The following is an 18,110-nucleotide window of genomic DNA, read 5'->3' on the forward strand; positions in this document are numbered from 1 at the left end:
TCTGTGAAGGAGCTCAGATAACAGGCCCGTTCTCTCCTCCAGGTCCACCGCTCGCCGCCTCCCCGCCCAGAGATGCTGCCCTGCCTGCGGACCGTCCTGCGGCCTGCCTTCTCCCTCCGAGCCGGGACTGGGGTGGCCTTAGCGGGGCTCAGGAACCACCAGGCGTCCCCGCCGCTGTCCGCGCTGGTGCAGCGGTGTCACCTGGGCACGCACCCGCTGAAGGAGCCCGTGGAGCCGTTGAACTCTCCCCGCGGAGCCAAGGAGTTTATTTATAGCCTCCATCCGTCCGAGCGCACCTGTCTGCTGCGGGAGCTGCACAGGTTCGAGTCCATAGCCATCGCTCAAGGTAGGTCATGTGTTCCAGTGCTCACATACATGGAATGGAATGGATATGCGTATTTTTTCATCATTTATAACTGATTTTGGTTGATATGGTGCATTTATTGCATACAGAATATAATGAACACAATGTCCAGTGCAGGAGCTCATCAGAAAAGACTTATCTTGTTCTAAATTCAAGTTATTTTTAATAGATTTAATAGATCAATTTTTATCAGTGATCAAAGAGACTGGACATGTCACAGTTCCATCTATTATTCACTCTGCGTGTCCCTGGATGCAATATGTGATGACAAGCTGTGAAGTCTGGGGTTAGAAATATTCATCCTTCAGCTTAATTCCCTTTGACATCAGTTACAGTTACTTAGAACATTTGGGCCAAGTGTTAAAAGGATAAATCAACACTTTTATTCTTTTGAGGCATCTGTGAGGACAGTTGAAAGAATCTGGTCAAAGTGTTAAATAATAATCATTAATTATTCCAGCAAATGCTCCTCTGCTGACCTCTGACCTCTCAGTCTGCAGAGAAAACAGAATCTGAAGACGAGGATCAATAAAGTCCTGTAAAGTCATTGTTATTCCCACATCTGTCTGATTCATGAATTAGGAATCATTGATTTATATTTAATTTAGGCGGGTAGATTTGCATTTTACTTAATATTTAGTATGTACTACTTGTGAGGTAAATTCACAACACCAGTGTTCATTTTACTTTAATCAGCTACACTCACGTTTAGTCCTTAGACCTGCAGTATAGTATCTGATAGAAGCGTCTCTGCACCATAAAGGAAATGCAGGCTCACTTTGCATTCTGTTCTTTTGTTTTTTTCACTTGTTTCTTTACAGATTGTGATTCAGGTGCATTGAAAAGTGTTAGTGGGTGTGATTGTGACTGACTGTGCGTGTCTGTTAGATGGTGATTTGTCATTTCTGCAGACTGAGACAATACTTCTGCCAAAAAACTGCTGCAGGAAAAGAGCCTTGATAGGTTCCAGCCACCCAAAGATGTCAGTGAAGAAAACAGATTTATTTCAACAGCAAAGATTTGGCAAGAAGTTGAAGAAATATGCATTTTTGGGGGGGTATTTTCTCTGGCATTATAGTGACTTCCCGTACAACTCATCATTGTGGCTCTGCTTGATATTAGTTGATCATAGACAGAAATCTGTAACACAGTAGGTCAAATTTATATCAATATTTTTATTTTTATATATATATATATATATATATATATATATATATATATATATATATATATATATATATATATAAATAAAAAATTGAGGAAATATCTGACATATCTAGTCCAAACCAAGTGTTGTTCACTGACATGCAGTACTGTTTAGTGCTAAACAATTAATTGAAATATTATAGAAATTGCATGACAGAGAAATATAATATCAGATTGCAAGAGCTGTAGTTTTTTTTGACAAAAGTAAAATATGTCACATCAAAACATTTTAAAGAACCCATATTCTGCTTTTTGGGTTTTTCTCTGTTCTTAATGTGTAGTATTGCATTTTTTGTGCATGTAGAACTGCAAACTTTTTCTCGTACTTTATCATGTTGTACAGAATACACTTCTCCTTACCTGTCTTGAACACATCGTTTGAAGTCCAGGCTTTTCTTCTGTTACTTATCTATGTCATCCTGTTACATATTTGCATCATGTCTCCCCAGTGGCTAATTTGGCCTTTAAACAAAGAATAAGCAACTTATTATCTGTTTGCTGCTTCTGCTAATGCTGCATCCTTATTCTGTTGGAGTTATGTTTCCTGGCTTCAGCAGACAAGCTGACCAATCATAGCGGACCGAGGTTTTCAGAATGAGAGTCTTATGAGGCAGGAGCTAAAACTGAGCAGCAGCAGCAGCAGTGTTGGTGAGAGAAAAATAATGTGTTTTTTGAACATTGAAGCATGCAAACATGTTCTATTCAGCCCTAAAAATAAATAACGCAAATTAACCTGTAAATGAGAATAATATGGACTCTTTAAATAAAAGAGCAAGGAGAGAATATTCTCACAACACTGGTTTTAATCATGTTTTGAAGAGGACGTCTTAATGTAATGTTCAAAGAACATTTTAAAGATTTTATAATTTCAAGTAGAGTTCTTATGAGGCTAAAACAGAACTAAGGCAGAACATTTTAACATTCAGAACATGTTTGGAAAATGTTCCTGTAATGTTCATTTTGCCTGTAATATTCTGAGGATGTTTTGGGGATTTTGCTGTTGAGATTGTTCACCTGTATTAAAAATATTCTGGGAACTACAATAAAAGTCCTGATAAAGCATGACTAGAACTTTGCAGAACCTTCTCAAAACGATTTCAGAACAAAACAATTCTAGCTGGAGTGGTGCAGAGATGCTGCAGCTTATAAATCATATTCTGCAGACGTAAGAGAACGTTTTAGGTACAAACCACAGCAAAAATCACTTCTTTTTTTTGATTTGTTGGAAAACAAACCAGTAAAACATGACTTATATTACAACAGCCGTTAAAATACCACAATATTCTATTTCTGCATATCATTGAGTTCCAGTACAGCGTGATGAAGGTGAACAGAAGCTCACAATAGAAGGTTTTTATCGTCTATTGTTGGGCTCGTGACATATAGGAATGAAATAATGAGAGTATAAGAGGGAGAAGAGCAGCACAGAGGATCTATCACATGAAGGAAGTGGGTCGATCAGTACAGAGAAGAATAGAGGAAGAGAAAGAGGAAAACATGAGTGATGATGAAGAGTCTTTACGGCGTGTGAGGCTCTGTGCTGCTTTCTCTGTTTATATTCTCTGCAGGAGCAAAGTGCAGCGTCTAATTTTATTTATGTGACTGATTTGTGTCTGCTGAATGCTCAGATATTGGATTTGAATATAAAAAACGCGAAACGAGTACATCTTCGTTGCTCAATCAATGCTCCTTTCATTCGTCTGTAATATGATATTATGACAATATCGATATAAAAATCTGCATTAGGCGACAGGACTGTGGATAACGATTAAGTGCTGTCGCTTTACTCCTGCAGGGGGAAGTGAGTGTTTCAGTGGAGCTTTCTTACTCTCATGACAGATTCTCATGCAGCAGGGACACTCAAATATCACCACAAGTCAGAATTCGCTCTAAATTTCCAGCCACAGCATTTAGAAACATGTATGTGTTTTTCATGTTTTTCCTTCCACCCAGTTCAATCAGTTCCTGTTTGTTCTCTAATGTATTTCTTGGTCCACAGTGTCCTTTAACACCATACCACTGAATGTAGAACACACATGCATCCACTCCTATGAGTAGTGTCTCATCACCGTGCAGTATGTGAAGCTCAGAACAACATGTTTCCATGATAAATCACAGCCTCCACCATCACTGATGATATGAACATTTTGATTTGTTGTTAGGTCTGCAGTGTAAAATCTGCTCTTCTGTCCCATCTAATTCTAATAGCAGCTGCTTTCATCCTCTCCTGGTGTCATAATTCACTCTCTATAAGATCCTGCATGAAAGTCATAAATATGTGCGGAGAGGGAAGCATGTTGTTGTTGGCTGCATGTCACAGTATTGATCCTTCATGTGACTGATCAGGTCATAGATGCTTAAATAGGCCAGTCAGCTTCTGCTGACTGATAGTTACCTGAGATGGTTGCAGAGGTCATTCTAGCTGCCATAATAAGGATTCAAACGGACGTCTGATGTGGAAAAATGCATTTATTTGTGACTTTACTGTGCAAGAAAAATCTGCTGAATGAAGTTCAAGCACCAAAAATGTCACAAATAAATACATTTTTGCAAATCTGGATTTACTCGTTTGCTGAACAGACTACGGCTGTGCTTGTTTTTAAAGAGTTCATTGATGCTTCTGCAGTCGGCTCCAAGTAAGCTTCAGAAAATAGATGAACTGAAATAAATATTCTCTCAAACAAAGGTGCAGCATTTATAAAATTAACTGTACTGTACCTGTATTTACTTTAGCAGATTCACACTACAACTATTTGCAAAACAAATATTCCCTCAAATGAAAAATACATGATGTCCATTAAAGTGCAGCGTTTAAGAAATGCACTACTTGAGCTGGGCTGCACAGTGGATCAGTGGTTAGGACTGTTGCCTCACTGCTACAAGATCCCTGGTTCGTGTCCTGGCCTGGGCCTGGGATGTTTCTGCATGGAGTTTGCATGTTCTTCCTGTGCATGTGTGGGTTTTTTCTGGGTTCTCTGGCTTCCTCCCACAGTCTAAAAACATGCTGAGGTTAACTGGTGATTCTAAAATGTCTGTAGGCATGAATGTGAGTGTGATTGTTAGTCTCTATATGTAGCCCTGTGATAGACTGGTGACCTGTCCAGAGTGTCCCCTACCTTCACGCTAAGTCAGCTGGGATAGACTCCAGCCCCCCAGTGACCCTAATGAGGATAGAGCCGCATAAAGATCATGGATAGTTGGACTACTGTACTTGAGCTGCAGCTAACTGTAACTAGTTGTAGATTTTCATGAGAGCAATGGCAGATTCTTTTGATTAGTTGCTTGCTGGCAGAAATGCAGATTAGAGGGAACTTCAGCATGTACTTAAAACCAGAAAGCAGAGTTGGGTCAAATATCTGCTGCTTTAAAAACAACATTAGAGTTTGCTATCACCTTGGTTCAGTCTGAATCGTTAGCAAGAGCCTGCTTGAATGTACCACTGATGTTCCTATTTGAGTGATGAAATTCAACGTACAGCCAGCTACTTGTTTCTAGTTGAATAAACAAACTTTTATCTATCTGTCTTTGTAGCTCACTTGGAAACCATAATGTTCCCAAACAGTAGACTCTGGATGATGCAAATTGAGTTCTGCACACACAAAAGCATTCTGTATTTGTTTGGTTCATGTGCATGAATTTATTTTTTTTTTTGGTGCAAATACACTTTCTTGTGAATTAAAAGTGCAAATAGTTTCTTTGTTTTGTGATAATAGTGCTAAAAGTGATGATCATGGAGATGCTAGTACTATCAGTGTCAACACTTATTTTACTAAACAGACAGACTGTGGTGTTTTATTCATCCAGTCCATCATTATACTGCATTCAGTTCCTGACTCTTCCAGGAAATAAATCATTTCCAACAGGAAATTTGCTTGATCAGAAAATACAGATCCTCAGTTTGTCTGCCTCTCACATTCCTCCCTCCCCTCAGCTCTGATATGGAGAATATTTGTGTCTCAGTATCTGAATATAAAGTAGGAACTGTACAGACCAGCAGACTTGTCATCACAAGACATTGCCACACTGATCCTACTAGTGCTTCTTTATTTTCCTCTCAGATGTGGATGATTTCATCGGGCTGCTTCCTTTTTAGGCCTCAATTACTGAGCAGAGATCAGCTCTGAACAAACAGCTAAATGGAGGTTTCACATCACACTCAGGCTGACAGATGCAGCACCCCACTCTTACCCTTGGAATCCAGATATTTTCTTACCACTTTGTGAATCTTAATGGCAGGATTTTTCTATCTTTTGTCATTTGTGCAGTTTTTATGATTGTTGCAAAAAAAAAAATCAGGCAGTAGCACAACAGAAGCATACCATAAGGTGAGTACAGAGAGGGCAGCTTCCTTCCTGTGGTTCCTGTCTGACTGACAAACTCACCTTCATGCTATAAAAACCCTGCGAGGTTCTCTTACACACTGTATGTGCACTCTGCAGGCTGTAGCTGAGGGTTTGATTGAGGTTTTGACGGGTTTATCTGCAGCAGGTTTGGCTGCAGGGTGCCGGGAGTCAAACCCGTATTTTTCCTGATGTTCACGTTCAGGTGGCTAAAGGTCCTGATGTCTGCCAGAGATGGAAGCTCGTCTCGGTGCTGGACAGGACCTCGGGGTTAGTGGAGTTTACTGCAGTGGATTCATGGTTGTTGTGGAGGTGTTTACTGAATACGGCCTCCTCTGTTCTGGGTGACGCTATAAAATGTAAGGAACGTATTGTATTACAAGGTAGCTGCATCAGCACAACACATTGTAAATAACTTTATACTGTGGATACTCGTTTCTGTTTTTTTTTTTTTTTTAATCTTTATCATCTAGTATAACAATGACAAAGGCATTTGAAAGAGTTTTATAATTTTGATATAATTCATCTGCAGTAGAAACTAGATGCTTTGAATTACCAAAATACACCATTTATTGTTGAAAGGAAAACGTTTTTAAACTTTTCAATAGTCTGTGAATATATCAGTTTGGCTGTATAGCCAAAAAAATGACCTTAAAATGTTTAAGTTTTGTTTTTAAAAAAAAAAAAAAAATCTCTTTATTCTACATGTCTTGTTCAAAAATGTATCAAATAACCAAGTGTTGCCTCCAGATTCTGTAAGAAATGAAAAAAAAATTGCTCTCGTTAGTGCAGAACTGAGACGCTATAAATGACTAAGCTGTGAAACAACAGTCACAAAAATTCAGATTTTTCGGTTGAACTGCAGGCAGTGTTTACACAGAGCAAATATAAAACATAGTTGATCAATAAATTAAATGCAGCAAGGTTCCAAAACAATTTACAGTAAAGCAGATTTGTTGTTGGAAGATACAAGATTTATGGACTTTATGTGCAGAGTAATGTGGAAAATGTTCAATTTGTAGAGGTAAAAATGTGAATACGTTGAGTCAAATAGCCCAGATGTCCCCCTTTTTTTCTAATACTGGTGAGAGGACCCTTGGGAAAATGTTTTCCATATTGATTCCATTTTTTTTTAGGTTTTGTTAAACTTATAATCCAAGAAATTCCACTTTTGTTTTTATGATTTATGGTGTTATTACTTTTGTGTTTTTTCCAGGAGCAAAGAAACATGAGTTTCAGAGAGTTAAGACCCACATGGTAATTTGTTTCTTATAAAATATCACCTTATATCAGTTGTGAATACTGAAGAACCCATTTTTGAACAAAGCATCCAGTTTTAAAATGGATCTTTTAAATTTAGAGAGAAGCTTAATTTTACCGATTATTTCTGTCTGTAGTAAAGAAATATTGTGTCACAAATCTTAGAAACAAGCAACCAATGAATACTCAAGTATCAAATGATGAATAATTAAGTTAGGAGAAGTAAAGAAGGCTCCAGTCTGGTGCTTGCTGGACTCATCACGGTGATGTAATGAGATTTATTCATTATCCATGGATGACATCAATTTGTTAAACATATTAAATATCTGAAGGCTTGAACAACAAGTGCAGAAAAACTGAACTGTGGTGTATGTGTGTAGTGATGTTTGAATCTAAATGGAAAACGTGAAAAACTCCTTTTTGAAAGCTACTTTAGGTGCAGTTCTTGCATTATTTAGCATCTGGATCTGTATTAGCTGATCTAAACACTTCTTTCGGAAAACCACATTTCTCAAAGAGGGTCTGTGCAGTAAAGTTATCATCTTGTTCACCAGAAATTCAGGAGTTTGTTTGAAATGCAGTGTAGAGAAACTGCAAAGATTGAGAGAAATGGGAAGGAAATGAATAAATGACCAGAGATCTTTGTTTCCCGGCGACATCCTCCTGGTTTCTCACAGTGATGCTGCTGAAAGAAAAGACGACATGAGATGGATGGAGTTTTCCTCCCTGACTCAGAGGATGGAGAAGTAATGTGAAGGGAGACTTAACTGAAGATGCAAAAGAGAGGCAGCAGCAGGAGAAAAGAGGAGGACGTCTGGATGTTCTTTATGACTTTGTTTATCACCTCGCTGACACCCTGAGGAAGCGTCAGCAGACAGATTACACTTTGTCTGCCACAGCTGCTCCAATGCCGGTTTGCTACCTTCATTCTTCTTCATGGCTTTTTGAATTCAGACTCTGGGATCAAAGCCTTCATCCTCGGGTTTCTCAGCTTCTCTGTGCTATGCTCAGTATGCTGCAGCGGATTGTAATATTTTTAGTTCACCTTTTATGACCAAAGCAAACACCGTGTGCATTTTTGCCTGAAACACCAGACAAAGGAGAGCTGCACCTTTTCATTCCTTCAGTGTTATTGTCATGCTAATTCACACACACGCACACGCACACGCACACGCACACACACACACACACACACACACACACACACACACACACACACACCGCTCCACAATAAGAGTCCGTGGTGACATTTAACCAACTGTGACCCACACAAACACTAATGACAGCTATAGAGACACCAGCATCGTTCACATCAGTGCGTCAAGCTGGGATTTGACTTTCTGAAAAGCACTGCATGTGTTCGCTCTTAAACCTGCCACACAGCCGACTCTGCTGCCGTCTGCTGGATGTCGTAGCTTTGTGTGGTAATTTGTGTGCTAAAAACACACCGTTCATCACAGTCACTGTATTTATTGAGCTGCGTTTGCTGCCAACAGCAGAGTTGCAGCTGTTTGAACACATTGGTTTCAATGTGACGAAGTATATCTTCATTAGAAACTTTTTATTAACAGCTGTTGGTGCTGAACTTATTGGCACAAAACCCAAACATTAGATGAAACCTGCTGTCTGTGATGCTGAAAGAAGAACGAGCCAAGTGATGAGGTTTTCTTTGATTAACTCTTCATGGCCAATTTACTGCAACAGGCTTCCAGTAGGCTGTGGGTTTTCCTGCTGTTCCTGACAGAGTTTATTAGCTGTGGATCACTAATGAAGCCAGTGTAGTGAGGAGCTGACTGAGAATCCAGGCAAAAGGGTTTTTATTCAAGTATGTGATGGTTACACTTGCATACAGTACATATTTATTTACAATGACAAGAATGCACAGATGCTGTTTCATTTCATTTATTCACACAGTGACATATGTGAAGCCTTAGTGATATCTATTTTCCAGTCCGGCTGCCGACATGTTTTCTATATTCCAGTTGTGTGTCACTTTTGTCTCATTTGTGCATCAAAAGTCTTGCATCTGTGTATTTCCACTCAGCTTTCTCCTTGACATGCTAAGATAGATTTCTGGATCACAGGCAGCAGACAAGGAGGCTGAAAATGAGAAATGAGATGACTTTACTGTATAGTTTACCAGATGTGCTATTTTTTGCAGCTCACTTTTGGTTTAGCTGCATTTCAAACATTTTTGTGGCGTTTTCTTTCTTTGTTTTTACCCTAGAGACTTTTATCTTTCTTATCAGAGTCCCTCCACATAAAGCTTGTCGTGATTCCTGTTTATTCGGCCTCAGACCTGCAATCCTCCGTTACCAGACTTTCCCTCCATTCCCAGTCACCTGACTCACACCTGTTCCCTCCTGTCTCCTCACTGGTTCCCTCAGTGTTTAAACCTGCCAGATTGTCGTGTCATTAAGTCTTTGTGTGTCGTGTACTTTGTGTTTCTTGCATACTGTTACCTGCCTGAAGTCTTCATACAGCTGCTGTTGGTGGAAAGAATCAGCAAACAGAATGCTGATGAGGAATACTGCAAATGTCACCCTCAAAATTCGTCTTGTTTTTTAGCTTTATGTTTATAAAAGAGCACCGAAAGGCCACTTCTAATGTGGAAGTAAACAGAAGACTCGGATGTGACTTTGCCTCTCAGTTGACAATCTGCTACCAATTATAATTTCATAATTTCTAAGTAAACAGTGAGGAGTAAAATCACCGCATATGGTTCTTCTTTCTTGTGAAGCCGAGGCAGATGGATCCAGATATGAATCAAATTACACAGGAGGCACAGAAGCCCGGCTAATATTATTATGCACAGCAGGAAGTGCTTGATATTCAAGGTGGTATTTGTTTTTGCGAGTCTGTCCATTCAATCATGAGGTCATGAGCCTCAGAGACAGGGACACATCATTTTCTGGTGTTATTTTCACAGGATGCTATGACCCTTAAAGCACTTTTTGTTCTTTTCAAACATTTTATTCCATCTATTTTACTCTGTCATTTATTCTTTGCTCATTTTTTCCTTCCCTTTGGTTCTTATATGAGATAGAATACGTTCTACAACATTGATTTCTCCTTGATTTGTCCGTGGCTCCTCTGAGGCTGCTGTTTCTGACCTTCGTGTACAGTCAGTGCTGATTTCACTGCAGCCCCATGAGGCTGAAGTCAGCACAAACCAGATATTAAGGTTATTATGTCCCTGCAGGCCTGTTTTTACTGCACTCAACTCATGCTGGGTTTAACTTGAGAAAAATTCACACCTTGATGAAACATGACTTCACTATGTACTTATTAGTTTTAACTATTAGGGGTTTGTTAGTCGAGGAAGTCAGAATATCAGCTTCCATGTGGCATCTGCTCTCCTTTTGGCCCAGTTTTAGTGAAATAACAGGTTCTGTAGCTGCACTGTGTTCATAAGTGGCTATTATTAACTGGGTCTGTGTGGTGGTAGATGCCACTGCAGCCATGTGGTGCACAATCAGTTGTTAGGCCTTTATTCCTCACACACACACACACACACGCACACGCACACGCACACGCACACACACACACACACACGCACACGCACAAAAAAATTAGCCGCCTGCTGTGTGTGGGAAAAAAGTGCTGATAAGAAAGCAGTGACCGAGACAGTAAAGTTTGGAGCTGAGAGATGCTGAAATGGTTTTTAGAGCTGCAGGGACTGTGGAGGTGCAGCTGATTCTCAGCGGCTCTGTCATGAAAATATTGATCACAGCAGCTTTAAAGTAGTTAAATGAAAATATAAGAATCTGCCTTCTAGCTTTCAGGGTCTTTCTCTTTACATATGTCTCGCTTTTAAGAATTATTGCAATTTTTAGGAGAGTCATGCGTGCAGTTGCATCACACACATAAGGAGACCCTTTGTGAATATTTTAACTAATGTCAGACACACACACAAACACACACACCAGAAGATTTGAAAATAATGAAGCATTACTCTAGAATACTTTAAAGATTGTCATGCTAGATGGAGCATGTAAGGAGCAGTGTATCTTCCCATGTGACCTCATGGGGAAGCAGATGTAAACAAACTGGAAACTGTGATGCAACAACTTGCTAATGATACTTTGCAGTGAGACAAAAAATTAGTCTTGATGATAAAATATTTTTGGAGATGCAGTTCATATGGTTTGCACAAATTGGGGGTGAAACTATCAGCTTTGTTATCTGTAGCTATCATTCGCTTCAAATGCTAAAATGTTTGGTGCTGCACCTAAGGGATGAAAAATCAAATGCCAAAACCTGCAGTTCCTCAAATGGCCACTTGAGGCTGTCTCTGAAAGTGAGTCAGTCCCCATAGACCTCCATGTTAAAATGTCCAGCTTTGCATTAGAAATAGACATGATTTTAACATGGTAGAAAAAAACTGTTTGATCTCTGTAGTCTATTTCCCTGTTTGTGAAACTGTACAAGGAGTGGACTGTCATACAACTCAACAATTTCATTTCTGTTAAGGTTTAAAGTGATACATAAATCCCCATTAATTAACTCAGTCAGGCACTGATTAGAAGGGGACATCTAACCCTACCCCAACCTAGCAGAGGGTTTGTCATCTGTATCTACAGTCTGATTTAACTCATACATGTCAAAAACGTTTAATGTTATCACTTTCAATGAGTCTGGTAGCTGTATACAAGATGTAACCCTGGATCTGTAAAACCCTCACTTTACCAACCAAACATCGGCTCAGACCAAAATGCCAGAGCAGATACTCTTTGTATTGTTGAAAGGTTAGACATGGATAAATCGGTGCAAAATTCAGAAGCCCAGTAGAGTAAACGATGATAAACTGCTTTCACGTGGCTACAAAACACACAGAAATGTAACTACACCGACTGAAAACAACTGCGAATGTTGAGCAGAAGCTATTTTTAAGATGAACTTTGTGTACATCAGCCTCAGTAAGCAGCTTTAGCACAGCTCCTGCCACTGTAGTTGTAATAACCTGTGGAGTCACACTTCTGTCACTGCTGCTGTGTACAGCAACATGTCAAATAAAGCAGAACTAATCAGAATAGTGGCAAGATGTTCCACAGTCAACAGGAGCTGCCGTTTGACTTGTCGCTCAGTGTTAGTCAGCAGGTGCACAATACCTGGAACCAGCTCACATAAATGAAGTCTAGTTGTTGTTATTCATGTTTGTTTTTTAAACCTGAGCTTTTGGCCAACATTTTTCTACATAAAATAGTCCAAAAGATGGTTTCTGCACCTAAACAAAGGCTGTCTGTATCCAAAATATGTGAAAACAGCATCGTGCTTGTTTCTGGAGCTTTAATTCCTCTGGTCATGTGACCCCTGGAACAGCAGGTGGATGCAATTAACTCACCTGGACAAGAGAAAGTCTGCTTCAATTTTCATTCAGTGTCATGACTGAAAACTGTTAGTGGATTAGGATCTGATAGCAGCAACCTGTGGTGAGCATTTAGTGTGATTACATAATGATTTGTTCATTGTTGTGGTAGCAAATAAAGGCGACTGAGTTGAATAATGAAGGATGAATAATAATAATAAATATGATGAATAATTCTGGACATGGCTTTGCTTTTTGTTAAACTGTCAAAAAACACAGAAATAGTTTAAATGGATCTCTAGCACAGTGTCTGACTATGTTTTGTTAGTGTAATTTCCAGGCAGAAATAAATAAAAAATTCACTGTAAATCAAAATTTTGGCATCGGTATGAAGAATATTTGGTATAAACTGTCATTTATGTGAATCTTTGAGGTTTTTAAAGCTGCTCGCTGCTCAGCTGAGAATATTTCCTTTTTTCCTCTCTGCTTTGTCCTTTGTTTCAAAGCCAGATGGGAAACCAGCTGCTTCCTTCCTTCCTTCCATCTCTTGTGGTTCTGCTATTTGTCGGGAGGTTCTTTCTAAGGATTTGTGGTTTTGTGTTTGTTTTTGTCTGCTCTGTGTTGTGTTTCAGGTCTTACAGCTTCCTAAACTGGCTCTGGGGAAACGCACTGCTGTTATATTTCTGTTCTTCCGTATAGAGTTCTGCAGGAGAAACTCTTTGCTTCAGTGTTTGGTTTGTGTGTGGAGGGTCATGCTCCACTGCTTTGTGTTTTCTTCTCAGAAATATAGCGGTCACTGAGAAACTGCTCATTATGTTTTCTGCTGTTATATGACATTCAGACGTACTGGTTGGGGCCAACTTGGTCTCCTAAGAATTGGAAAAACACAAATGCTCTTTTCTTTTAACTGAGCTTTTATATGCAAATCACAAGCTGAAGGTGGATTTTTGATTGCTTTCACTCTGTGTTACTTTTTTGTGCAGGTTTTCTTTGTAACGCACTCATTCTAGGTCTGATTAATGTAACCGTGCTCTTCCCCGTGAAGTTGTTCCCATTTTGTGCTGCTGATGCCTGTTAAACCCACAGTCTGTGTTGTGTGACTTTCCCCTTTTCTGCCTCACACATAACAGCAGAATAACGAGGAGAAGATGAATGACTCGAGCCTCCTATTGTCTCATGAACCCTTGGTCTCATGCACACGTCCACATGTGCATCTCAGTAATTCAAATAAGATGGCAAAGATGCAAATCACATGATTGTCTCACACAGCATCCAGACACACGACTCTGTCAGAGGATGCAAATACCTTCATCTAGGAAACTGACAACAAAAGGACTTTACATTGTGCGCATTAAACTCACACTGACTGATAGAAGATGCCCTTCAGATGTTCTTCTTCCTGCCCGTTTAACACCAACACCTGATTTTGCAGAAAATCTCTCCGCCCCTATTTGTCATTTTCACTGAGGCAAATGAAAGTCAGTTAAAGCGACAGGCACTTATTCATTATGACTGAATTATGCTTCCAGAACTTCAGTTTCATGCTGTGTTCGCACCAAGAAACAAAAATGTGGAACAAACCGTTTGTCAAAGCTGAACAAAGACAATAAAGTGTGATTTTTCAGTAATCACAGCGGGAGAAAAGCTGCGTAACCAGTTGCCAAAGACAACAGCAGGACAGCAAGCAGCAGAATCTTGAGGGTAAAAATCCAACCAGCCAAACACACGAATAGATAAATGTTTGTGGACAGACTTGAGATTGAGAGCAAATTCAGAATAAGAGCGAAGACTTTAAGTTGAACAGTGGAGTGGTTCCTCTTATGTAAAATTAAAGACTACCAGTTTAAACTGACTATATAAAAAAAAAATCAGGCCTCACAGTAGGATTTTAATGCAACAAGTCAGTCATGAGATACAAATCTTTATTATTTTTCAGTGTTTCATATGTCCTGCTTTATCTTTAATGACAGACTCAAACCCCCTTAGCATGGATGATATTAAGGAGTGATTGTGTTGTGCTGCGGCACACATGTCCAGGTCATAGTTTTCATTTTTCCTTCTTTAGAAACTCAAGTGATTTTGACAGTGTCTTTTGGATTGTTCTCCTGCTGGAATATTCCTCTTCTGTCAAGCTTCTGCAGCCAGTGTTTTGGTTTATCCTCAGACATCCATCTATAAAACACCTTTTGCTCTCATGCAGCCTCATATCATCACAGTTCCACCTGCTTCACTGTCAGGACTATGCCTTCACTGTGGTCAGGTTCACAGCAGACATGCTGGATTCCATCTGAGCCCAACTAATCTATCTTCATCTGACCAAGTAATGTATTCATGAGGCTTCTTTTTAGGCCTTTAAAGAAAGTTTGCAGATTGCAGCAAGCTCTTTGATGTTGTCCATAGAGGTCGATGTTATTCAATGACCTTCATGGTGTCTGAGCTGACACAGAAACTCTGAATTCCTGAAATAACCCCTGCTAAAAGCCTGAAGCAGCTGCCGTCTGTTGTTCGCAGTTAGATTGTGAAAGTCATTCACTCTCCGTGCAATCATTTTATCAAGACGCCCACTGCAGCTCTGATTAGTGCTTGTTTTTGCCTTTCCACCGATTTTTCTTTTAATTGTTCAGCAATTACAGGTGTCTTCAAATTTGTGGTGTTTAGCTTTGAGTTGGAGAGGCTGTATTTTACATATAGTCTTTCTAAAATTTGTGTTTTTGATTCTTGATAAGACAAAATACTTGTCAGTGTAGAAATAATGCAGTTATTGAGAAGTGATGCAGTTTGAAATCATTACTACTGATTTCTGATGAGATTGACAGTGAATTCAAAATAAGAGCTTCTTAGATTTATCCTCTTCGATGCATTCTGAACAGAGATTATGGAGTTTTACCTTTTATCACGGACACATAGACATGAATAGTGGGATGATGATGAAGTGAAATATTAGATGAGATGATCAGACTACAGCACATGTTTGTAATTTTCCTCTTATTCGAAACACCATGCAGATCCAACGTGATGTGTTTTTTCTGGTAATGATTAGATTGTGAAGACGTGTCAGGGTTTTTGTAGGTGGTGTATAGAAAATGCCTGACAGAAGGCCTGTAGCTGATCTAGTAATTAGCTGTTAAGATCTGTGACTGAAATGTTTTCACATGTCGTCTGTCGATCTGTAGAGACTCTTTATCAGCTGCCAGATGTTGGTGATTCAGCAGAGGGAGGATAAATATCAGACAAGGCTTCAAAAGAACCAAACATGGCAGTTCTGGTATTTAATCAAGCTGCTGGTTTGCGACTTTTCTCAGCACAATACATGTTGTCTGTTGAAATTGAAGTCTGGGGGATATAGGACTCCATGCAATCAATAGTTTGTACCAAAATCATCTGGGGGCAACAGACGGCCATGTCAGCCATCAGGATCTAATAAATGCTGCATGAAGCCCAGAGGACTGAGGAGAAAACCATCAGGACTCTGTGTTTCATTAATGTTTTTTTCTTCATGCGACTCGTGATGAGACAGTGACTCGGCTGCGTTTTCATTCTTTGTAAGTGATGAGAAAATACAGCAGGAACATTCCACCGAAATGGGCCTAGAATGATGTATTGTGCTATTTTCTTTCATTTCGAAGAGGGTTGGATTGTTATTAGACTCATCATCAGCTGCGTTTTCATTCAGCAGAGTCTGAACACGTTATCTGCTGTCTGGCGCATTAGTTAGGTGAGCCAGAAACATGCAAAAAGTAATTGTCAGCCAATATTTTCATTGTGTGGAGTCCAGGAGGATTTGCAACTAATGCAGGAGCTGTAGGGGATCCAGTAAAATTAGCTAATTTTAACCACATTTTATGTTCTCAGTTCCAAAAAAAGGGTTTATTGTTCATACATGAGACCTCTACAGTTGCTATATCCTAAAAAATTGCCTTTTCCTTTTTTATTTTTATAATGATATGTGTAATATTAAGACAAATTGTGGCTATAATAACATGAGATGCTGCTATCAAAGGAAAACGGCTGCCTTCGTCGTACAAATGTTCACATTCAGCCCTGAGGTTAAAGATATTTAACATGCAACACTCCCCAAATTGCTTTCGGGCTAAACGTGACACCAGAATGTTCCACTGATTCCACTATAAACTAGTTAGAATAATAATTGTGGTGATTTTGAAGGAGATCACAAGTGTGTCGATGGAGGGAAAGTTTACCTGAAGACTAGGAGGATCAGCCTTCATGTTTTTAAAAGTTTGAGATGGTAACTTGCAGAAACACACAGCAGTGAATCCTGATCTCTGCTGGATGGACTTGTGGCCTTTCACAGCTCATGATCTGACAGCTCTGCCCTCGATTCAGGAGGTGACGAATCCAACAGACCTTCTCCAGTTTGATTTATGGGAGATTCACCGTCTGACGCTGGTTGGAAGAACTTTTATAACTGTTGTCTTGACTTTTACAGATGTGTTGTGTAAAATGTCAGAGGAGAACAATGAACATGAATCTGTTGAAATTAACGCTCGAGTGCATGCGATATATTGAAACTTGGGTTATTTTAATGAACAGCATGTTATTTTATTTCCAGTGTCTTACAGATATTAGAGCAGCTGAGAATAATTCAGCATCAGTGCCAACAGTTATGTGTCGGATGTTATTCTGCTGCTGGTGATCACAGGATTAATTAAATCCTCAAACGGCCCCTGAACGCACGATAAACGGGTAGAAATGGTTTCATCCCATCTTCTGTGGATGGATGTTCATCACTGTCAGTTAGCTGCTGTCTGGTGGTGGGTTGTTTGATGCTGCTGGAGGTGAGAGGATTTTATAAACCTGTGAAATGAGATAATAGCTGTAGCAAAGCTCAGGAGGGAAATGAACAATATTTCATTATGCGCAAGCAGCTGCAGCAGCTAGAGGCAGTGACTGATCTGTGTGAGCGCTGATGATAAACATAGTGGGTGTTTCAGGAGCGTTTTTACTCCAGCGAAAGGTCGTCATCGGGTGAACGATTGTCTATTGTTGTGTGAGAAACATGAGACGGAGGTTTGGACGGAAGGCTGAACTAAGAGGTTTGTAATGTGACTCTACAGCACGCTGCTTTAACATTTAATAGTGCTGCAGATATCTGTGATTCAGTTCTGTCTAGTCCAAATGAACGTTTCACACATCCACAGTGTCATTTGTGTCATCATGTTCATTCATGCCTGTGGAGTTTTTAATTACAGAAACCTACAATTCAGCTGCAGATATCTGGCTGTAATTTCAGTTCAAGTTATCTGCAGTTAAACCCTCTGAGCCACTTTCTGGGTGTTTTAATTTGCTTCTGTCTCATTTTTTTCCTCACTGTGGTTCATTTCTTCACTGCAATATAAAGTCCTACAGTTCTATGGAAACAGAGAGAGCTTAATTGTATTTCATGCAGTCTGACACTTTTATAATGGCATAAATCATAAAAAAATATTTGGATGAATGTAATTGAAAGTAGCTGGAACCAACATGTGCATTTTTTTGTTCCCAGAGGTTACCAATACCAGTTCCAGCTGTGCATATTATTAATGTTATACTACGTACGTTTTTAATTTGCGTCCATACTTGTCTCCCATCTGCTCTATGTAAACACAGCCTGCAGTTCAACCGAAAAGTCTGT

At 39.5% G+C, this 18,110-nt stretch overlaps 1 protein-coding gene across 1 annotated transcript in view; it reads left to right on the forward strand.

Annotated features, from left to right (window-relative positions):
* The window catches only part of LOC111578982 (transmembrane protein 65-like), a 48,969-nt gene that overhangs the window by 582 nt on the left and 30,277 nt on the right, over positions 1-18,110 (forward strand). The window contains exon 2 of the mRNA XM_023286024.3: positions 43-346. Coding sequence (XP_023141792.1) covers positions 73-346 — 274 coding nt within the window. The 5' untranslated portion in view covers positions 43-72. The remainder of the gene's footprint in view (positions 1-42; positions 347-18,110) is intronic.

This window comes from Amphiprion ocellaris, chromosome 9 (genome assembly GCF_022539595.1).
Source record: "Amphiprion ocellaris isolate individual 3 ecotype Okinawa chromosome 9, ASM2253959v1, whole genome shotgun sequence".
Classification (NCBI taxonomy): Eukaryota; Metazoa; Chordata; class Actinopteri; family Pomacentridae; genus Amphiprion; species Amphiprion ocellaris.